The 24197-nt window shown below is 35.8% G+C and overlaps 1 protein-coding gene across 5 annotated transcripts; it reads left to right on the forward strand.

Annotated features, from left to right (window-relative positions):
- AP5M1 (adaptor related protein complex 5 subunit mu 1) lies at window positions 1–23989 on the forward strand. Of its 5 annotated transcripts, XM_058567002.1 has the most exons (10): window positions 1–646; window positions 5249–5897; window positions 8932–9159; window positions 10544–10683; window positions 11406–11491; window positions 11585–11703; window positions 15386–15482; window positions 18000–18078; window positions 21472–21523; window positions 23894–23989. In XM_058567002.1, exons 1-10 carry the CDS (start codon window positions 573–575, stop codon window positions 23972–23974), a joined length of 1605 nt encoding a protein of 534 aa, XP_058422985.1. In that variant the 5' UTR covers window positions 1–572; the 3' UTR covers window positions 23975–23989. The 5 variants fall into 5 exon arrangements, 3 of the variants coding, with proteins under 3 accessions (XP_058422985.1, XP_058422986.1, XP_058422987.1); XR_009223684.1 differs by lacking the exons at window positions 21472–21523; window positions 23894–23989 and adding an exon at window positions 17112–17281 and having other exon boundaries at window positions 18000–18064; XR_009223685.1 differs by lacking the exons at window positions 18000–18078; window positions 21472–21523; window positions 23894–23989 and adding an exon at window positions 12271–12356 and having other exon boundaries at window positions 15386–15446.
- Window positions 23990–24197: the final 208 nt, after the last annotated feature.

Consider the following 24197-nt stretch of genomic DNA (forward strand, 5'->3'; position numbering starts at 1 on the left):
GCTCCGGGCCGCCGCGGGCTCCGCCGCTCCCCACAGAGCCCAGGCGGGGCGGGAGAGCGGCCATGAAGGGAAGCCGCAGACGCCTGTCAGCTGCCTCCCGGCGCCGCCCGCGCCGCTCCCATTGTCACCGCCTCGCACGCCGGAAGTGGACCTGCGCGTGCACGGTTGGCTGTGGGGAGGGGCCGGCGAGGGAAGCCAGCAGCGGGCGAACCGCAGAGAGGCTCGTCGCTCGGGCGAGTGAGGAACCGTGATCCTTGCGGGCCACCATCCCGGAAGTAGACTTTAGAGGAAGAAAGTACTGGGGTTGCTGGGGATAAGTAAGTTTCTCGGGCGTCTAGGTGGGGATTCGCAGAAATCTTTGTGGCAGGTGTTGGCCAGGAGAGACTCGGAGGTTTTAGTCGCTTCCCCTGCAGGAGCTAGCTTCTCTTCTGAGCCCGACCTGTTTGCGGTGAGGCGGAAGGTGGCTCGGGGTGAGCGAGCCTCGGGACTTCCGGAAGAGTCCATCTGAGAAAGCCAGTCTGTGTTCTCCCTCGGTGCGACCTTAGAGTGAGCTGATGCGTTAGAGGCTTAGCATGGCCCAGCGGGCGGTGTGGCTCATCAGCCACGAGCCGGGAACTCCACTGTGTGGCACCGTCAGATTCTCCAGGTAAATGCAAGTCTGAATCCTCGGGGATGATGGATCGGAGAGATGGATGGTGTAGCATAGTTTTGTGATGCGGTGTATCCCTGGTCCGTCATCTTGGGCAAGTTGCTTAACCTCTGTTTCATCTGTGAAATGGAGATTTTAATAATACTACCTCGTAGTGTTGTGAGAATTAAATGAGTTGATGCCTGGTACATATTACGTATTATGTGTTTTCTGATATTAATGTGACTCTATCTTAAAATTAACTTCGCCTAAGATTGCCCTGGACAACTGGAAGGATGTGCAACTAGGACATACAACTGGGGCTTTGGGGGGGGGGGAGGAGGAAGATTGGCAATAGATGTTAGCTCAGAGCCGGTCTTCCTCAGCAAAAAGAGGAGGATTAGCAGGGATGTTAGCTCAGGGCTGATCTTCCTCACACACACAAAAAAAGATTGCCCTGGAGATGACGAAAGGAAAGGGAGGAACTAAACACGTTTCAGATTTCTCTGCTGTCGTTAATAAAAATCATTGAAGGACATTTTAACTCATTTTTCTGGAAAATCCTTGCTGAGCACTATCAGACTATTTTCATCTTATGTTTCATTCCTAGCAATTTGCAAATAGTTTAAAGTTCCTAATTGTTGAAGAAAATTGAAAAGGTACAAAAAATTAAAGTGTTTTCACTTTTTCTTAGATTGCATAAGCTGATCTGGTTCCACTTGTAGAATTTGCCACATTTTATCGAAATAGCTCTGTGAAGAGAACAGTACAATAACTGATTATAAAATTTGGATGGTAACTGAGTAATCTGTTTCACCTTTTATTTTCAGTGGCTATTGACAGTTCATTTTTGACAACAAATTCATTCTTCTCTGAGGAGAGCTCTATAGTGAAGAAATATAGCTCTGAATTGAGATTGAGGCAGATAAACATGAGTGTAATTTTAAATAAAAAGTAGTTGGATATGAAAAATTTCCTCTTTGCAACCTAACAATTTTTGTTACTGAGGGCATCAGAGTTGGAGTTGACCATTTACCCACAGGATACCTGGCTTGCTTCTGTTGTTGTTGTTGTACCTCAAGTAAGGAGATTAATAATATTCTTTAGTGTGGTTCTTCAGCCTCATTAGTCCATCCAAGGTACTCCTCATTTTACTTATATATTTCCTTATATATATATTTTTTTATTTCTGCCATTGTCTTCCCCCCAAACATATGATTATTACTATCGTTTTATTTCTGTTGGTGTGTGCATTTTTCAAATTACGTCATTAAGTGTGCTATAGACTTCATTCCCCTTTCTTACATTTGTTAGATTTCTCAGCACTGTTTTTAAGAAGCATCCATGCAATCAGGGACATGGGAAATGTTCTAAATCTATTCTATCCAGTATTGTAGCCACTAGCCACATGTAGCTATTGAGCTTTTGAAATGTGGCTATTGTAACTCAATTGTGTATAATTTTAATTTAAGTTTAGATAGCCGCATATGGCTAGTGGCTGCTATATTGAATAGTGCAGATCTAGGCCATTGCCTCTACTTGCTCTGTAGTAACTCCTTTGTTTATCTCCTCCAAATTTTACCTATCCTCTTCCCCTAGTGCTGATATCCCAGGTTGCCTTCAACTCGACCATCAGAACAGTGCTGCAGATGTCTTCAAAAAGTCCATGGGGCATATCTTTGCTCATTTTGACTAAATATTGGCAAATAATGAGCTCCTCAGAATACTTTTACCAGTCTACACTCTTACCAGCAGTGAGCCGGGGTTCCTATATCTCCATTCTTCCTAACACTTATTTCCAATTTTTACCAGTATTGGTGTAAAGGGATCTTATTTTCATTTGCCTTTCTCTACGTAGCAATGATTGTTAGCCCTTTGGGCTGCCCCTTCTGTGAATTGCCTGTTCATTTCCATTTTTTCTTTGAGAGTTGGTGGTTTATTCCTTTTAATTTGCAGGAGTTCATTGTGTATTCTTGATGTTAGTCCTATGTCATTTTTAGCTATTACAAATATTTTCTCCTAATTTATCATTGTCAACTTTCTGTTGCCCTTGGTTAAACAGAAATCACTGATTTTTATTGCAATCAAAGTACTTAGCACTTTGGAGGATTTGTTGAAGTCTTTCCCTACCGTTATTTCCCAAAGATAGCTTCCTACATTATCTTTTTTTAACTTTATTGTTTTATCTGTTATATTTAGGTCTTTAATCCATCTGTAGTCCATCTTTGGATGTGGTGTTAATATAGGAATCCTATTTTGTTTTTTTCTGTACCGTGGGCCAGTTTTCCTAACATCACCTTCCAAACAGTATATATTGTCTTCATTGATTTGTGGGGCTATTGTTAGTTTATTATGTCTTCCATATAAACATTGGTATGTCTCACTTCTATTACTTTATTTATCTGTTCTTGTACAATACCATACTGTATTTATATCTGTGGCTTTGTAACTTATTTTACTATCTCATAGGGGTATGATTTTTTACTGCTTACAAAAATGAGTCCCTTGAAGAAGTCATGCTTGTTTTCAGAATTTTTTCCCACTGTGCTCAGAATGTATTTCAGAAGAAAAATTCAGACATGTTTGGGTGGGCTTTTCAATATCTCTATGGAAACAGCAAGAAAATTGGGTTCAAATAATTCATTTGTCACATTAATTCTGTATCATTAAATGAATTAGTTAAGTTTTATTATTTTCAGTTTTCTGACCTCTTGGGGCTGGTGTTAGGGCTAAACAGATACACTCTATCATATTATCCACATATATGCCAAAGGATAATGGCCATCATTTAAGATTTTAAAAAGGCAAATGATCTTTCCTGTATCTAACTACTTATTCACCACAACAAAACTTGTTTTAGATTCTGGTTTAGAGATTTGCTGTTGGATAGATAGTAATAGCATCAGCTTAAGTCTGGCTTAGGTTGGTATTGTATCCCATAGTTGTCAGACCATTTAAGGTTTGAGTCCTATTTTGGAAAAGGCCTAGAATAAATTTGAAATGACAGGATGAGTCATCCAACAAAAATATTTATTGAGCACATATTGAGGCATTGTATAAGGTCACAGATTAACTTCTTATCTTTACATTCAATCATGAGATTCTGACACTTAAGAAGAACTTTAATTATCCTGTAGATAACTAGAGAATAAGACACTAGACTAGAGGCCCGAGAATAAGACACTAGACTAGAGGGCCAGCCCCGTGGCTTAGCGGTTAAGTGTGCACACTCCGCTACTGGCGGCCCGGGGTTCGATCCCTGGCGCACACCCACGCACCGCTTCTCCGGCCATGCTGAGGCCGTGTCCCACATACAGCAACTAGAAGGATGTGCAGCTATGACATACAACTATCTACTGGGGCTTTGGGGGAAAAAATAAATAAATAATTAATAAAGATACTAGACTAGAGGTTACTCCAAAATTCTCAACTATCCTTATCCAGAGATTCAAAGAAATGGCCATTACTAGGTAATTACTGGCCATTACTGAAGTGCTAGGTAATTCTTTCCCTTTCTCAATCAAGAAAATGCATCAGAATGTAAATGAGTGAGGTTCACTAATACATAGGTAACTTTGAATATATTCTTATTTTTCTTTTAAAAATTATTAGTAAACATCAATATTGTATTAGTAATATTAGTGAAAAAAATTATTTTGGCCAGGTGTGTTCTTGATCCTTGATAAGAATTGCTGATATGGTCTTCAGCCACCTCTTTATTTTACAAATAATAAAATAGACTTAGGGAAGTTAGGTGATTTACACAGAAGTTAATAGCCAATAGATGACTTTGATCTGGACTTTGGAGTGGAGGGATAAGGAATAGGGAAAGTACTTTTTTGAACTAAGAAAATGTAATCTAACATTTCTGTAAACAAGCAAAAGCATCTTCTATTCTGTTTCCCCCAAAAAAAGGTGAATAGTAACTTCCCATTCAGCCTAGAGCGTGCAAACCATAAAAAGTTATTCACCTTTTATTCTTTTTATTACCTCATCATATTTTCCAGAGCCATAGAGATAAACTATTATTACTAAAATGATTGTACATATTTTTGTAAGGGTTGGCAAGAAGATCTGGGTACCTGTTATTCACTATAGGTTGAGTAGAATAAAACATTCCTTTTACAACTGTATCATCTCAACTAGTGAATCCAAAATTGTGGAGGGTAAATTGAGCCACTTCTTTTGATCCTACTCTACTAAGATGGAATCAGGAAAATAAAGTCCTGAAAGATGCCTAAAATGTATTCAGGTGTACACTTCTTGCCAACCAAGCAGGAATCTGAGTGGCAAAGAGCCTAGGATTTTGAATTCGAACTGTGTGCTCTACCTATTTAAAAAAGTAACTAAAATGAATTTTTTTCAGTAGTAGATAATAACACTTTATTATTTGAGATAATATACAAAGTATGCAGCAGTTAGTTACTTTAGTAGGAATTTAACATGTAATGTAGTATTTTTTTGGTTGTGGTTTTTGTGGATATGTGTATATATTTGTTATTGTGTGTTTTGTGGATATTACTGTTTGCCTTGTGTTTTGGGTTTGTTTTGTTTTTGGATTCTTCCATTTTTATTTTACTTGGAAGAATTGTTTACGCTGTTTTTGTTTCCATAATGCAGACGGTATCCAACTGTTGAAAAACGAGCCAAGGTCTTCAATGGAGCAAGTTATGTGCCTATTCCTGAAGATGATCCCTTTCTTAAAGCACTACTCTTCGAACTTAGATTATTGGATGATGATAAGGACTTCATGGAAAGTCGTGATAGCTGTTCATGCATCAATAAAACGTCTATCTATGGACTCCCAGGAGGAGGTGGAGAACTCTGGCCAGTTGTTGCTTTTCAGAAGAATGACATGATATATGCTTGTGTTCCACTAGTTGAACAAACTTTATCCCCTCGTCCACCATTAATTAGCATTAGTGGAATTTCACAAGGCTTTGAACTTCTTTTTGGAATACAGGATTTTTTGTATTCGGGTCAAAAAAATGACACTGAGCTAAATACAAAATTGAGCCAGTTGCCTGACTTGCTTCTACAGGCTTGTCCATTTGGAACTTTGTTAGATGCCAACTTACAGAATTCATTGGATAGTATTAATTTTATTTCTGTGCAAAAACATCCACAAAAACAGCCAGCCTGGAAAGCTGGAACATACAAAGGAAAACCACAAGTTTCTATTTCTATCACTGAAAAGGTAAAATCCATGCAATATGATAAACAGGATGTAGCAGATACATGGCAAGTCGATGGTGCTGTCACTTGCAAGGTGAGATTTTCTCTGGTACTTGTTTTATTGTTCCAGTTAACATCTATGGAGAAAAGTAAAATTTGCTAACTTTATTTTACATTGTTTTATGACATTCTTGATTTTTATTATAAACAGCAGTCATTAGATGTTAGATTCATGTGAAATTTTTTAATATTACCTTTGTGCATTCCTTACTAATTGTATTGGTTATATATTGCTGCATAATGAATTGCCTTATTACTCCAGCAGTAAACATTTATTATTCTCCTAGTTTCTGTGGGTCAGGACTTGAGGAGCAGCTTAGCTGGGAACTTCTAGTGTGAAGTCTCTCATGAGATCACAGTCAGGATTTCAGCTGGAGCCTTAGTCACCTAAAAGTTTGATTGGGGCTGGAAGATCCACTTGCAAGGTGGCTTACTCACGTGGCTGGCAAGTTGGTGCTGGTTATTGGTGGGAGGCCTCGGTTCCTTTCCTTGTGGACTTCTCAACAAGCTGCTTAAGAATGGCCTCACAACTTGGTGACTGGCTTTTTGTAGATCAAATGATGAGAGAGAGAGAGAAATAAGGTTAGAAAATAGGAAAAGACAATAGAAATAACAATACAGTTAGCAGTGATCAGAGCCATGTTGAATAATGATCAAAAATAAAAACCCTCCAAGTACAATTTCTACAAGTGCATGTTAATAATAGTCTCAGATGTCTTTATTTTTCTATCTTCCTTTACTCTGTGCACTTATGAATATAAACTTTTTATGTATCAAACTTAATGTTGATTGACTGTGTACAAATCCTATCGATAAAAGTAGATTTTAAGAGCAGAGAATTAGAACAGTCCTGGCAGACAAATTGGGTCTTTCTTTTCCCTTTTAACCTTAAAAGTGACTTAAGGGGCCAGCCCGGCGGCGTAGTGGTTAAGTTAGCACGCTCCGCTTCGTCGGCCCGGGGTTCACAGGTTCAGATCCCCAGCGCGGACCTACGCACCGCTCATCAAGCCACGCTGTGGCGGCATCCCACATATAAAGCAGAGGAAGATGGGCACAGATGTTAGCCCTGGGCCAATCTTCCTCACCAAAAAAAGAAAAAAGAAGAAGATTGGCAATGGATGTTAGCTCATGGCCAATCTTCCTCACAAAAAAAAAACCAAAACTTTTTTTTCTTACTAGTTCACATATAGTGGGAGTGAATTAGCAGATGGTTTAAAAGTTGAAACACTAAAATATTTTTAAGTTTTGTAGTCAGGGTGTTTGGCATTTTTATTTTCAAATGTGATTGACTTTATTGTAACTCACCAAAGCACCTTTATAAGGCACTAATTATACATGGTACTGTACATAATGCCTGCGTGCTCTCTAAGTGCTTACATTGTATAATGGATATATTCTTGAATTCACACAATATGTCATGCAGTAGATAAAACATTAAAAAGTGAAACATTTCATATTAGAATGGAAAACAAAGGTAGGGTCCATAATTAGAAAAAGATATCCATTCAGCAACCATTTTTTTGAGTGTCTCTTAAACATAGCAATGTGCTGGGCACTAGAAGTAAAAAGAAAAATATAACAATTCTTGCTTTCAAAGAACTTAAAGCTTGAAGAGGGAAACAAACAGGGGCACAGAGAAATACCTATGGAGGTGGACAGTTATTACATGATCCAGACTGTATATATGATAGTCAGACTAACTGCTTGCATTTGGAGCTAAGCATTATACCTGCTGAGTTCCACTGACTTAAAATACTGTGCAGGTCTAGCCAAACAAAACATACCAATAAGCATTTTATGGCTCAATTGACTAGTTTTAATTGGGTGCTTTAATAGAGGTAAATGTCAAGTTAGAGTTGAGGTACAAAGGAAGAACCTGACCACACACACAGACACACACACACACACACACACACACACACAGAAGCCACTACAAGATTTATGGGAGTAAAGGTGTTTAATATAGGAATTAGGGCTTACTCAAGTGTAGGAGGAGCTGAGAGAATAAAAGTCTCTGATCCTCTGGCTGCGGCCTTCCAGAAATTGTCACTAATGACTTACAGAGGTAGGTAGAGAAGCCAGAGTTCACAGAGAAGTCTGAGAAGCCTCTACGTCTATCTGTGTTACAACCTCAAAGCAGGAGTGCCTGGAAAGGTCTGTGAAAGTGCTGCATCTGGCCACCACAGCCGTAAAGCAGGAGCTCAGAGAGAGGTCTGTGAAGCTGTCATATCTAGCTTCCATGACCTTCCAAGAATACTTGCTTCCCTTTCCCTTCTACCTTGTATGTCTCTGATGAGTACCTCTTATTGGGAAACTAACCCAGACCACATAGGGAAAGGACATCCTGGGCTTCTCTACATGGCAGAGGTAGGCTGTGGAGGTGACAATGCAGAACGTAAAGCTTTACACAAAGCATCAAATGAGCTGAGTTTACAAGGAGAAAAGAAGATTGTAGCTGAAGAAACTAACACATACAAAAGCATGGCAGTATAAGACATTATGATTTATTCAGGGAAATTCAAGAATCCAATATGTCTGCAACCTAAGTTGCAGGGTAGAAAACGATTAAAGAGGTAGATGGAAGCCAAACAATGAAAGGCTTTTAAAAGTAATTCAACACCGAGGGGGAACTATTGAAAGGTGTTGAGCATGGATACAATATAATTAGAATTATGTTTCATTAGATAGCTCTGACATTGATGGAGGGTAGAGTGATTAGAGGAAAGCAAATCGAGATACATGTAGAGGGCTATAACAGTAATTGTAAGGCCCTGTACCAATGTGTTTGCAAAAGGAATGGAGAGAAATTAGTGGATTTAAAATAGCTTTTTAAGGGTATTAGATGTAAGCAGAGGGCTCTAGGAAGGCTCTCCTGGTCTCTGGCTTGGGTGTCTGAGAGCATGATAGAACCATTAACCAGAACACAGAAAGCGAGGAGAGCAATACTTTGAGAGAAAAGTGAATGACATTGTGGAAATTGACTCAGATAAATTCAGAAAAGCCTCACCCAGAAGAATACGCTTCTAAGATCTTGGAATATCTAATATCTGTTTCTGTTTGTATTGCAGTGTGATTTAGAAGGAATCATGCCAAATGTTACCATCAGCTTGAGTCTCCCCACCAATGGATCTCCACTTCAGGATATTCTAGTTCATCCTTGTGTGACTTCTCTTGACTCTGCCATTCTGACTTCTAGTAGCATAGATGCAGTGGATGATTCTGCATTTAGTGGACCTTATAAATTTCCATTCACTCCACCTTTAGAGTCATTCAACTTATGCTACTACACTTCCCAGGTAAACAACCTTGGAAAAGTTGACACTTTGCTAATCTTCATATTTATGAATTCTATTGTAAGCAAATCATTCATACTTTTGGTCCAAATGAAAACTTTTCATGAGTTATTTACCAGACAATTGATGAATAAAGATGAAGATTCAGTTCTTTGAATAGGATGCTTCTTATCTCTGGTGTCTGTATCAGCATTGAATGGTTTTCAAAGACATGGGATTTATTGTTTTTTAATGTTCGCTAATTAGGAGTAGATCCTGGTATGATTTAGTCATGATTTGAACCATGGACATAAAATACCTCTAATCCCAGCAACTGTGGTTACAAATACGTAATATTATTAATAGCTATTTATTGCTTATTGAATAACTGCTGTCTATCAGACATTGTCCTAAGCACTTTACATGTATTTTCTCCAGTACTATCAGAACACTTCAGGTAGATATTATTAGCCCCATTTTATAGATGAGGAGAGTCTTAGAGAAGTTAAATAACTTGTACAAGGTCATATAACAATAAGTAGTAGGGCCTAGATTTGGACCCAAATTTTCCAGACTCAAAAACCCAACCTCTTTTCAACTGTACCATTTATCTCTTGTCCTAATTGTGAATCAGTAGTTTAGAAAAACCTACTTAAGCTAGCTTAACTAAAGAGTATTTCTTTTGAGAATGCAAGAGGCAATCTGATTGTCATTCAAGGATAAGAAGTAGACCCAGGCCGTACGGGGACCAGAACCAAAAAATTAAAATTAAAATCACTCTGTACTCAAGGTCTACACTGTCTGTTTCTTCTCTGCTTCTCAGTCTCCTCTTCCAACTGGTTTTCTCTGCTTGCGCATGACCTACACCTCTAGGACCTGTACTGTATAAGTAGAGTCTCTCTATTTCTTACTTCAAATGTACCAGAAAGAGTGACTGGCTCACACCAGCCTACCTATTGTTTCCACTTCAGTCAGTTATTGATAACTAATTGAGTAAACTACTGCTGAGTCAGAGGGTGGGGGAGTCACGAGATACAAATGGGCCAGCAGGAACTGTGGGCAGGGCATCAGTGATGGATGTGTTATGTCTAGTGCATGTCCTATGTTGCAGTCATGGGGAACCTGGAGGAAGGGAACCTGGGCGAGCAAGAGTAGGAAAAAGAATGGATTGCACACCTTTGTAAGGCACCTTTCTCATCTCTGGAAACAAAGATGGGAGAATCCCTGCCCTTAGAACAAATGTAGCTCCATGATCTATTATCAGAACAACTTGGAGTAACCCAGTAGTCATTAAAGACATCTGTATATAGTGACTATATTACTGCAAGGCTATTTTCTCAGTCACCATTGATATTTTAGACCCATTAACCTGAGAATTATATAAAAATTTGTTTGTGTTTGTTTCCAGGTCCCTGTCCCACCAATTTTGGGTTTTTATCAAGTGAAAGAGGAAGAAGTACAACTAAAAATAACAGTTAATTTAAAACTTCATGAGAGTGTGAAAAATAATTTTGAATTCTGTGAAGCTCATATACCTTTTTACAATAGGTAGGAATAAAATAACATGATGCCATGATTTCTGCCTTCCTTAGTACCTTCCCACTGCGCTACAATAAATTGTCTTTGTTTTTTACCTTATTTTTAAGATCTAAAAATTTTATGGTATTCAAATGAATACTGATTCTGAACTAAAACATAGTCATAAAAATAATCTCTTCACCTTTAAATGTGTCTTTGTTTTTCTGGTTAAACTTGCTAGTAAATATAAACTTAAGCCAATGTAGCTTCCTCAGGGATTATTTCACTCCTGGCTTTATTTCTGGTAATTTCTCTGTCCTCTACATACAAGTCAAGCCCAACTGTCAACTACCTGGTGAATTAAGCCAATAATGTCATAAGATTACTTCCTCATCAGTTCTACTTTTAAATTTGTTCTACAGCATACTTCTTTTCAAAACCTAAATATATAGTAAAATCAGTTTTAATGTTATATCAGTCCATGTGGCTGTATTAATACATTCTATATGATTTTATAGTTGTCTTTAGAATTAATAATGAAATGTATGTCATCACCAAAAATGTTTATTGTGTTCCTGGTGTTTCTTGAGATGTAATATTCATTATTTGTTCTACTCTATTCTTCAAACTTGAATACAGATCTGCTTTTATGCTGTCTTGTATTAAGTAGCAGTAGCAAGATTTGACTTAGATCTCTTAAAACTGTTAAATCTGTGATCATTTTTTCTTTCGTGTCCTTTTCTTTTTTAAAGAGGTCCAGTCACACATGTGGAGTACAAAGTTAGTTTTGGCCAGCTTGAAGTATTTCGAGAGAAAAGCTTATTGATCTGGATTATTGGTGAGCTAGGTTTTGTTAATTGAATCTTTTTCATTTATTTGCTGTAGAATCTACTTAATTTAGAATAGTTGATTGGCATGTTTGTGTTTTTAGGACAGAAGTTCCCAAAATCAATGGAAATTAGTCTTGCTGGAACTGTAACTTTTGGAGCCAAGAGCCACAAGAAGCAGCCATTTGACCAGATTTGCATTGGAGGTACAGCATATTTAAAGGTAAATATATTTTTGTGGCTCACCACATTAGAAACCTTTCCTTTGTTTCTAAATTACACATATGTAATTGATTTTTAATGTTTTCTAGTCTTTTGGGGAAGGGCTTCTGTTCTTTTTGTTCATGGTAAGTTCTTATTTAGATTTTTGTGAGACTGTTTTTGTTTAGTATTAGTCACTTTCTATTTCACTTAATACTTAAAAAATTTTAAGGTGGAACAGTTAAGTATAACTTAAACACTTCAACTTAACCTACTTCTAGTTTTTAGTTATCACATTTGAGATTTGTATACAAAAAATATAAGATGTAGTCTTTCCTTGACCACAATGGTCAAGGAAAGCTTTGCAGTAGAGATGGAGTTTAAACAAAACTCTGAGGCCCATATAAGCATGAATATGAAGCCTTGAAGAGTGACTAACATTTGTATAGGTAAAAAAATGACTTAATCACAGGAATGAAAGATAACAAGGCATGGTTAGGAACCAATGCTAGAAACATACATAAAGCTGAATAAGTGATTTAGGTCTGGATCATAGAGAGTTTGAATCTGATTTTTATTCCTTTGTTAGAAAATGTTATGCTTTTTTTGAGTATGAGAGTGGTCTTCCAGAAAGCGATACTTTATGAAGCTCAATCTCTAATGGATGTGAGAAAGGTGAGTGAAAAAAAAAACTAGAGACAAAGAAAGAAACTACTTTTTAGCTATATTAGTATTCCACATGAAAGGTAAAAAGTTAATGATGCTGAGCTAGTGTAGTGTCACAGAAAGAGAAAAGAAGAGAGAAAAAGGAAGAGACTGCTGTAAGAGCTGTGATAAAGGTAAGGCCTTGGTCACCAGTTAAATATAGAGACAAGAAATAGTTTTAAGTCAAAGATGGGGGAAGGGGGAAGGGAGGAGGGTGAAAGGGATAATTCGGCACATGTGTGTGGTGATGGGTTGTAATTAGTATTTGGGTGGTGAACATGATGTAATCTATGCAGAAATAGAAGTATAATGATGTACACTTGAAATTTATACAATGTTATAAACCAATGTTACTGCAATAAACAAAAAATTTTTTAAAATTAATTTTAAAAAAAAGAAAGAAATAACCAAAACTCATCACCTCCTAAAAAAAAAAAAAAAAAAGTCAAAGATGGTTTTATTTAAAAAAATGTCTCTTAAAACCAGACTTAAAGCTACAAGAGGACAGAGACCATGGGAATCTCATTCATTCATTGTTTTATCACTAACATCTAGTTTAGTACCTAGCCCACAAATATTTCATTAATGGATGAATATACCTAGAAGAAAGTACGGATATGGAGAAAGTTGGGAGGAAGTAGGCTTCATGTATGTTGCTGGTGATAGCAACATATCCCAGTATAAGTGTCTGGTTGGTAGCTGAAAACCTGAAACCTGATTCTCAAGAGAGAGAGCTCAACTGTATATAAAGATTTAGGAGTTATCCATGGAGAAGAAATAGTTGAGGCAGTGGAAATGAATAAGATCAGGAAAGAAAATAGGAAGAAGATTCAGAAGAACCAATGAGGGAAATTAGAGGTGATCAAAAAGTTAGTGGGAAAAGCTAAATAGAATGATATTAAAGAAGAGATATTGAAATCTATACATAGCAATTCCACTTCTGGATATTTATCCAAAAAAAATGAAAACACTAATTTGAAAAGATATATGCACTCCTGTGTTCATTGCAGCATTATTTACAATAACCAAGGTGTGGAAGCAAGCTAAGTGTCCATCAGTAGATGACAGGTAAAGAAGATGTGGTATATATATATAATGGGATATTACTCAGCTGTAAAAAAGAATGAAGTCTTGCCGTTTGTGACAACATGGATAGATCTAGAGGGTATTATCCTAAGTGAAATAAGTCAGAGAACGAAGAATACCATATGATTTCACTTATATGTGGAATCTAAAAAAAAACACAACAAACAAAACAAAACAGAAACCAACTGATAGATACAGAGAACAAATTGGTGGTTGCCGGAGGAGGTGGGGTAGAGGGAAGGGTGAAATAGATGAAGGGGATTAAGAGGTACAGGGATTAAGAGGTACAGACTTGCAGTCATAAAATAAATAAGTCATGGGGATGTAATGTACAGCATAGGGAATATAGTCAACAATATTGTAATAACTTTGTATGATGGCAGATGGTTATTAGTCTTATCAGGGTGATCATTTTGTAATGTATATAAATGTCAAATCACTATGTTGTACACCTAAAACTAGTACAATATTGTATGTCAACTATTCTTCAATAAAAAAATAATAATAATAAATGCTAATATTTTGGATATATTGGGTTATATAAAATACATTACTAAAATTAAAAAAAAAACAATTAGGGGAAATGGTGGTGAAGTCAGAAGTATACTAGTGATACTCATTTCTTCTGTCTTGGCTTCAACTGTGTCCACAAGCTTTGTTTCCATCACCTAACCAGTTATAGTCTCGTTGAAAGCATGTAATAAATATTTGTGTTAACTGGATAGGTTTAATCTTACAATATCTAGTTATATGGAAATAACCTTGTAATAACTTCCTGCATCCAGAATTATCCCAAACAAGCAAGCAAAAGCCCTATACTATTAAAGACAATTTGAATTGCAATAGGAAAAATATTGCTGAGAAGACATAAAAATTACATTCTATACATGTGATCAGTTAGTTTGGCAATCAAAAGGAGAAAGTTAGGAAATAGGGGAAATTTGCAGGGAAGGGAGATAGAAGAAAAAAAGTATAGAAAAGATATCAGGATATTGCAAAACCGGGAGCCTTTAGCAGCTAAGATGAAGAGAAACACAGCAAAAGGAGACTAGAGCTCTGTAAGACATAGACCTTTCATTGTTCATGTGAATATCGTTGGGGCTCAGAGATACTCCTGCGCTATGCCTTCAGACAAGGTGCTAATGGCCCTCTCTATTATAGCACAATGTAATAATTGGCATTTATACTGATGACGCCACATTATCAATTAAATCCGGGAACTATGGATTACATTTGAGAAAGGTTTTTTAGATGAGAGAACAGGTGATTTTTAAGGTTAGTTCTATAAAAGTTAAATTTTAGTTTTCTGAAAAATTAAGTAGAGCATCTCATTCATTCCAAACACCAGAAACCGGTGTTTCTGTTTTAGTAATTGCATTCTTGTGTTTTGCTAGAAAGTGTATGTTTCTGTTAAAGAAAGAATTATGATCTGAAATATATCACAACCACATAGCCTTAAGAGATAGAAGAGAATATATAGAACACCAGACACCATAGGGGAAGGAGCACCAGCTCTTGTAATCAGTCGAGTCTGAGTTCAAATGCCACCTCTGCTACTTGCATGCTGGGATGCTAATTGCTTCCATCTCTGAACCTCAGTTCCCTTGTTTGTAAACAGAGAGACTTTGCAGTATGGATTAGAGTTCATATTAGTGAAGTGCCTGATATGTGTTAAGCACTTCATAATGGCAACCTTACAAAGCAATGGCCCTAATGCAAAGGGGAAAAAGTGTGTGTATATGTGTACATATGCACACACACACATGCACACAATATTCAAGTTTAATATTTCTGATTTTTATTTTGTGAACTATGTGGAATAAAATTCCTCAAACTGTGTCAAGGGAAAAAAATGTGACTATCATTTTTACCAACTGATCACCTCAATTTGGTACATTTCTCTTCTTTTCTAGCTTCATTTTAAGATCTTAGATTACACGCTCACTGGGTGTTACGCGGATCAGCATTCAGTTCAAGTTTTTGCATCAGGAAAACCAAAAATAAGTACAAGTAAGTTGTACAGATTCAAACTAACATGAGGGAATTAAAATGGTGTTATGTAATTATTACATAAGGTAAAATGTAACAGAAAGAGGTCAGAGAATAATCCCAATTTATAAAAAGTCTGGCCTGATCTTGTCCTGTGTAACAGTTTGTGTACTTTACATTGCCCTTTGCCTTCTTTATGAAATGGTCTGGACAAGCAAGGATTGGCATAGAGGTGGGCTTTAGTATAAAGTTGGGTTTGTCTTGCTCTAGTTATAATATACTCTTTTTTTCAGAGGTTGTTCACGGAGACTTTGGTGTTAGACAGACAAGAGTTTGAGTCTGGCTCAGACAGTTTATAATTTATTAGCTATGTAACTGGGCAAGTTAGTGAACTTCTCAAAGTTTTAATTTCCTCAGCTATAAACTGGAAATAATAGTATTATTTACCTCAAGATTGTTATGAGGTTTAAAAAAAATTATATGGACCAAGCACTTAGCATGATGCTTAGCATATAGCATGGATTCAATAAATGTTAGATATAATTATTATTTAAAATTTTAAATATTTTTAGCAAATGTTGTAGTCAATGAGTGTTATTAACCCCCCCCTCTATTTTATGAATAGGAGGGCAATAGAAAGATTTCCTACCTTCAGCGAGTTTTTTGGTTGTAAAAATATATATATAGTGTATATGAAAATATAGAGAGATAAAAAGCAATTAATAAATGAACTCAAATTATTTAATTCAGATCAAATATGTATATGTGGATAGAACAGAAAAGTAGCTAGAATGAGGTGTAGAGTTAGTTAAACGTAAGCAGAAACCTTTTGCCTCATATATTAAGGAGAATAAAGCTATTATATTTAGATAAATATTTCTTAAACTAAGGATTAAACTAAAATAGGTAGGATAGGACTAGATTTTGTACTTGAAAGTTTCAAAAGAATTACAGAACTCAGAACTACAGAATTCTAAGCAATTACTTGTGAATGGCAATAATAAATTCTATTTAATGTAACCAGAATAAGCCATATTCTTTACCTCCCTGGGCTTTCCCTGTGTTTTCTCTGACATCGTTTTTCTGGTTGCTTTTTAAAGAAGTGCATATATATAGGAGAGTCTTATGTCATTTTGGACAAACCAGTGGTTTTGTCCAAATGCAAACAGACCATTATTTTAGATTGTAGGAAATATGTTGTCTCTTTAGATAATGTCTAAAGTATTTTAAGTATCTTATTAATGTTAACTAAACATATTGTAGTAATTCTCAGAGAGCATAATACAGGATGGGATGTTTCAGTAGTATACCTGCTTCTTAATATAAAATATATTGAATGAAAGAGGTCATTTTAAATGGATAATTATGACCAGTCTTTTATTTCCTTCCTCTGTTTCAGAACATGACTACCACTTTGTACAACTATGTAAAACCTTTATTTTGCCATTATCTTGACAATAAATCTATATTCACAATATACAACTTAGTTCTGAAAATAGTTTAGTAATGCTAATAATAATGTTAATTTAAATAATAATAGCTAGCATTTATTGCTTAGTATGTGCCAGGCACAGTTGTAAGTATTTTATGTGTGTTAGCTCGTTAATCCTCACAGCACCCTAGGTAAGTGTTGTTATGTCCATCTTACAGGTGAGGATGCTGGCGGAACAGAGAGATTAGAGTCACATAGCTGGTAAATGGCAGAACTGAGAATCAAACCCAAGCAGTCTGCCTGGCTTCTGCCCACTTAACTAGTTTACTCTGTTGCCTTTCAATGTTACTAGGTTCTCAAACTGAAAAAAAAGAAAAAAGGCAGCAAGGTAATATATCCTTCCTTTATCCTTTTCATTATGAAGAAGAAAGGTAGAAAAGGCAGAATTGGTTATCTAGTGATGTGTGTAATAATAAGAGTTTACATGTGTGTAGCTCCAAATGAGCATTATTGTCTGAATTTTACATATCAGAAAACTTTAGTTCAAAGAGGTTGTCATTTGTACAAAGCTATTAAAAACAAAAAGCCTAAATTTAATCAGAACTATAAGAAACCACTAAAGCAACCTTTTTAAAACGTTACTGGAAAGTCAGGTGTTTATTTCTCTCTCTGAAACTTTGAATGGGTAAAGAATAGCAAGATCAGAATCAGGACCTGGTGAAGAGGTTACAGAAGGGAAACCAGTAAAAGAAATTTTAATGTCTTTAGTTGAAGTAATGGCCCATAAAAAACAGAATTTAGGGAAAATGTGAGGGGAAAAAATCAACAGATTTGGCATAAATGAGGGATATTGGTGTAAATTGGGCATAAATAAGCTCAGAGATTGATTCTGTAAATATTTAATAAACCTGTATTTTTAAAGTGGTAAAAGTTATAATAATCCCTTGATAAAGTCAAATTAAAATCAGTATTTCAAAGTACTACTGCCTTCCTTGAAATAATTGTGTTCTACAATCTGAAAATATCATGACTTTGTTCTCTCACTGAATTTTTGTTAAGATAATATAGTCTTATCATTTCTTTCTTTCTTTTTTTTTTTTTTTTAGACCGGAAACTAATCTCTTCTGACTATTACATCTGGAATTCTAAAGCTCCTGCTCCAGTAACATATGGATCATTATTACTGTAATTGTCCCATGTTTAAATGGGATTCATACAATAGTAACAAAGCTTAAATTAAATCATAGTCTTTCCTTTTTAATGTGTATGCATATAACCTATGAATGAAAAATCATTGAATGATTTAATTATAAAAATGCTCTTTTTTAATGTCTTTAGTCTGACTTAGTTTGAAACAACATTTTGAAGACTAATGTCTCCAATTTTGTTACCCTTTGATTTTACTCAAATGTGATTTAGAGCATAAAACAGGTGATTCACTTTAGGCTGATTTTGGACTAGTCCTGGGTCATCCTGCCACACATGTTCCTTCCTGCCCCTGTGGCAGACGTGGCTAATCAGTCACAGCCCTCTTTCTCCACTGCTTCCTCCTGGATGCTGGCTCGGGCTGCTTCTCAGGGCAGAGCTGCAAGCAGCCGCTCCCAGTGCATTGTGGATGGCTTACAAGATAAAAAGCCACTTGCTCTTCCAAACCTAAGTACTAAGCTCCTGGTACAATATATTGTTACAGAATACCAGAGACCACATTAGAAACATCTCTTGAAAAATCTCTTGTAAATCTCTTGAAAAAACAGCCAATGAAAGCAAAGGAAAATTGTTTAAATAGTAACTTGTACTTAATCAGAACTATCGAATTGACTAATAAAGAATCTGCATAGTTCTATTTAAGGTGTTTATCTCTGTTCTAGAGTTACTTTTCCGGTGACCTTATTAATCTGCCGCAATAACATTTTGCTTAGGATGTCAGTAGGCATATTAAGAGGGGTGGGATACCTTCAGAAGATGAGCATAGTGTTTTGTGATCACTTAATGTCTGCAGCCAAATTTTTAAAGATAAACTTAGGTGTAATATTGCTTTTCTCCTGTATTATATTGAAATTCATTAATGAATGAATTCAGGTAAAAATTCAAAAGCCGTTCTGTGGTTAGAGAGTATCATTTAATTTTATTTCAGTCTCACGTAGCATATTTTCTTTAAATTTGTCACTCACACTTTCTTATTAGCATTCTTTTGGTTTCTTCAGGAGCCATCCAGTCATACTCTTTATTCTCTACCTGTCTTTACAATTATATCTCTCATTCTGTTTTCAAAGCAGTTCATTGTCAGGTTAGACTTTAAACGACCATCAAGAAAAGATGAGGGGCCAGCCCGGTGGCACAGTGGTTAAGTTCGGCGCTCTCTGCTTCGGCAGCCCAGGGTTCACAGGTTCGGATCCTGGGTGCGGACCTACACCACTCATCAAGCCATGCTGTGATGGCAGCATCCCACATACAAAATAGAGGAAGATGGCCGCGGATGTTAGCTCAGGGCCACTCTTCCTCACCGAAAAAAAAACAGAGAGAGAGAGAAGATGAAATCTCAAGATCCTCAAAACTTAATCCATGTCAAGTTTCTTTTTACAAAACAGAATTAGAAGTATTACAGAAATATGCATTACAGGTTGATATTCAATTAAATTATCTCTTGGTTTCTGTTTTTTAATGAGTCTCCTAAGGAAAAGCTTGGAAAAAGCTGCTAACTTTTGAAAGAGCTATGATAGTTTGAAGGGATGTTGCATATAAATTTAGGATTTGAAATATGATTTTTTAATTCAGATCAGTCCTACTCATTATAAACTCTCTTTCTGCAAGGTATTATCATGGCATAATGTTCTACGTTCAGAATTTTTCCGAGTAACAAAAAAAATTGAATAACTGCCTGACCAGGACTTTACCTTGTTATTCTCGCTTAATCATAGATAATCAGTAGTAAAAACTTTCCTTTTGAAAGAAGAAAAAAACATTTACCTTAAGTTATTCGATCTCTCTTAAACTCAAGGAAATCTTTTTTTGTGTGTGTGTGTGAGGAAGATCAGCCCTGAGCTATAACATCTGTGCCCATCTTCCTCCACTTTATGTGGGTCGCCGCCACAGCATGGCCTGACAAGTGGTGCGTCGGTGCACGCCCGGGATCTGAACCCGGGCCACCAGCAGCGGAGCGTGCACACTTAACCACTACGCCACGGGGCCAGCCCCTTAAACTCAAGGAAATCTTAACATTTAACTTATGTTAATTTTAATGGAGCCATTTGGATATCTTGATTGTATAAATGTTTAGCAAAGTACCATAAGGATAGGTAAGAGGAATTTATCTAGTGAGTAGGCAGAGATTCATATAATAATCCCTTAGGGGAAACTTTCTTTATATGCAATCAGAAGAACCAGTGGATCTTTGATTTGACATTTCTAGAAACCTGAGGAAAATCTAGGGACGACTGGAAAAGTATAGGGGCTATGGGGAACCTGCTGCCATCTGTTGCCATTCCATTCTAACATAACGCTACAGAGCTAAAACCAACTCATGTTTTCATCCCGTTGAGATCAGCTGGGCACACTGTGATGCTTTTGATTTTGTCTAGAAACCTGTCACTTCAGGATAATTTCTGAAGACAAAGTCTGTTTCCCGTTTGGTAGGTGACCTGTTTAATGTTTTCCCTGTGTCTGGGAACTCCTTAGTGTAATTAGCGACCTTTGAACTCCACAACTAATCCTGAGCTATTTTGTATTCCTTACTCATCTTTAAGGCTGGACCTTTCTTTTCTTCAGAGTCTGCTGCCACAATTAAAGAAGAAACAGCTGCATTTCAAAGGGATTCCGATTCCAGAAGCTTAATCGTGATTGACATGTTCTTATTCTAAGCTATAAGACACTCTAAGAGTCCTTTCTTGGGTTAAAACTTCAATCATTTTCTAAAAAATTATCTCACTATGGATTTTATTCATTTCTTTGATAGCTATTCTTTGCATTTTTTAACTTGAAAGATGCATTGCATTTGCAGTGAATATGAGCACCTACTTCCAGTTAAAGATTTGGATGGTGTCAGACCTACTCTAGATGCAAAATTGCTAAATTCCCTTTTAGTGCCCAAGTATGATTATGAAATCTGATGTCTATCATATGGGTAATTATACTTTAGTAGACCCAAAAGGTACAAAAAGTGTTTGGTTTCTGAAAATGTACTCCAGAAAAATGGTTCATGATTTTGGTAAAACCCTTCCTTTCTTCATTTTTTTACTAAACAATATTTTTAAAACTTTTTAAAGCCAGCAATACCATTACAGTGTAAGGCAATACCTTTATAGTGGTGGGCGTTTTATACTTTTTACTTTTTAAATAATTGATTCAAATGTCAGGATTGAAGTAAATAGCCTTGTCAGGAATTCTTAAGAGGATTATTTGTTTAAAAAAATTTTTTTGATTAAACATTAGTCTCATAAAATTTAATTTTTTCACACCAACTCAATATTTATAAAGAGTTAAAATTATTGTGGTTATACATTGTGTGCTTTAAGATGTTTCAAAGCACAATTTTATACATAGTAACAACTGCTAACATTTTTCTTCTATTTTCTGTTAGAGTGTTTCAAACTGCTTTATAGACATTCATAGACTCGCGTACCACCCCAGAGAGGTAGGTAGGTCAAGTTATCATCCAAAGCCTCTGCAGGGACTGCTGCCACAGCAGAATGGTTGTTTCTAAGACAAAGGTCAGAAAAGGGATGTTAATAAACAGTCCTCAGGTTTAAGGGACTTTTTTAGGATTACATCTTAAATTCCAACAAATCAGATTTAGGAGTTACTGAAAGTGAAATTGATCCATCCCTCATCCAAACTTTGCAATACTTTCCTGTTCTGACATCATTTAGATAGTTAGCTGTATTATCAGATTAAAAACCATTGTACCCGGCTGCTGAAAGGAAAAGGAGGCAAAAAGCTAAACATGGGATGAATTCTGAACCTTTTAACCTGGCTGAAGTACATTGGTCCCTGTTATGCAAATACCTTCAATCCTCTGCTAAGTTCAGTGGAAATAATTTTCTTGAATGACAGGTTTATTCAGCAAGGATTCAGTTGGTGATTAATCCCCCTTTGATCTAGGGTATTTCACTTAACTACCAGTTACCTCGTTCTGACAAAGTGCAACTGAGATTAGGGAGATCACTAGAACACTACCAGGGTGTGCGTTTTTTCTCTCTAACCTTTTAAAGCAAGGGCCAAGAATGCAATTTATTTTCAGTATTTGAAGATGTAAAGTCCTGTCTGCTAAGTTAGAAAGTCAATTGAATACCAAATGAAGTTTATTTCTTACGTAATAGAGCAAACATTTCTTTTTGCTTTGCCGAACAATGATTTTAGGAAACAGGCTTTGAAGAAAGAAGAAAGAAAAGACTACATTCTAAGTATATCTTCTAGTTTTGTTTTGTATACTAGAGTGTATACTTATTGGCCCTGAGATAGCCTAAAAATCAAACTAGTGGCCCCAACTTCTGTTTTATTAAACTGCACGATTTCTCCCCACCGTCCCCCCATTAAAAAATGTCATGCCATGTAGTGAAGAAATCCCATTGGGGAAAACATGTTCTAATACACAGTTATTCATCTTAAGACTTCTGATCTCAAAGCTTTATTTGTTAACTTTGTCCTTTATTGAGGAAAAGGAGCTTGTTATGTTCCCATCATAAGAATAATTGCATTCATTTTTAGAATGAATGTTTTTTTCATAACGGTAAATGATGCCATTACAAAAATACTTCAAAGTAATTATTTTAAATTATCAAAACAACCATTTTCCACAGTATTGTTTACTATTTTTTCTGCTTTTTTCTCATTTAACTGGGTACCACGTCTTCCATAACTTTAAACTTTGAAATATTCTATGGAATTTTGCATAATATTTTAAGAATAAAATTTTAAGATGTGTTTCATGCTAAGTTTCTCAAAGAATTCTCTTAAAAACTATTATCAATATCGATGTTAAATTGCAAGATGTCAAATTTGGGAATTTATTCTTTAAGTATATTTCAATACTTTTAAAAAAAGAAACATAATGATTCCTAAACAAATTTGTTTTTAAATATTAAATTATTATTAATGATTAATTCTATTATTGTAGATAAAGCATTTTTTTAAATGCTTAAAATTATTCATTATTCTATTAGCAGTTTGCAGTACAAGTTACATATTTATATAATTTTTTTATACATTTTTTTTGGCTCAAACTTTTTGTGATCCAATTTCTAAATTGAAACAATGACTCAAAGAAGTGCATGTCTAACTTATGTTGGTGGGAAACCAGCCTCTCTAGTTTCAATTTAGTAACCAAAACTGTTGCTAAGTATCTCTTGATAGCAAGTTACTTAAGCACAGCAAAATTGAGGATCAGAAAAAATACAAGATGGAAGGCAGGATCCCCCAGCTATGTTTCCAGGAAACTAATATTTTTTATAAATAGCTATTCTATGCGGTAAATATTTAGTTAATAAAATGTTGCAATATATTTTGAAATATGCCATCAGAGAAAGAATCTCTATGAAACATATGTACGTGTGTGTATTTATGTAATGTTAGTGTGTCTGACTTGGGGGGCTACCTAATGAAATATTTCAGTATCATGTCAAAGGAAGAAGAATATTTAAAGTCAAATATTCAAATAGCTTCCCTCCAAACACCATGTTAGTTAATTGTAATGAAGAGGTTCATTAAAATGAAAATTGCCAAAGAACTCATGAGATTACTCTTACAAAATGGTTAAAGCTCTTTTGAGCTGAAGGCTTTTCAGCTAGCTTCTAATTTTTTTCATCAACTATTTTATGGCTATTGATGATATTATTGTCCATATGTAGCCTGGAGCAGTGCAGTGCCTTTTCCATATTACTAGTTTACTGCTTTGTAAGCAGGTTACTCTGAGGTCCAGGTTGATTTTTCTAAGGCCCTGGCTCTTCTGTGTGATTGTTCACAGTGTGGTGTTAATGTCTGATGCACAACATTTATATATTGACAGGTGCCCTGGGATGGAAACCACCTGCTGAATTGTTTTTCCAGTAGGACATGTGAGAATTTGTGTATCTTAATAACCCATTAAACATTTAGAGTCAAACTGTATGTTTCTTTTAAATGTCTTCTTTTTAAGTGATAGTGTCTGTAAAAAAATGATTGTATGGTTAACATTACTAATAATAAAAATGAAAAATAAAAAATTATTGTGATCATGCTTAAAATTTTTACTTTTTCTTTCAAGAGACTTGAGTGCCCTCTGCAGGTTATAAAGAGATAATTAATGACCATCTTCATTTTTAAACCCTGTG

The sequence above is a fragment of the Diceros bicornis genome, chromosome 24 (assembly GCF_020826845.1).
Source record: "Diceros bicornis minor isolate mBicDic1 chromosome 24, mDicBic1.mat.cur, whole genome shotgun sequence".
NCBI classification, from domain to species: Eukaryota; Metazoa; Chordata; class Mammalia; order Perissodactyla; family Rhinocerotidae; genus Diceros; species Diceros bicornis.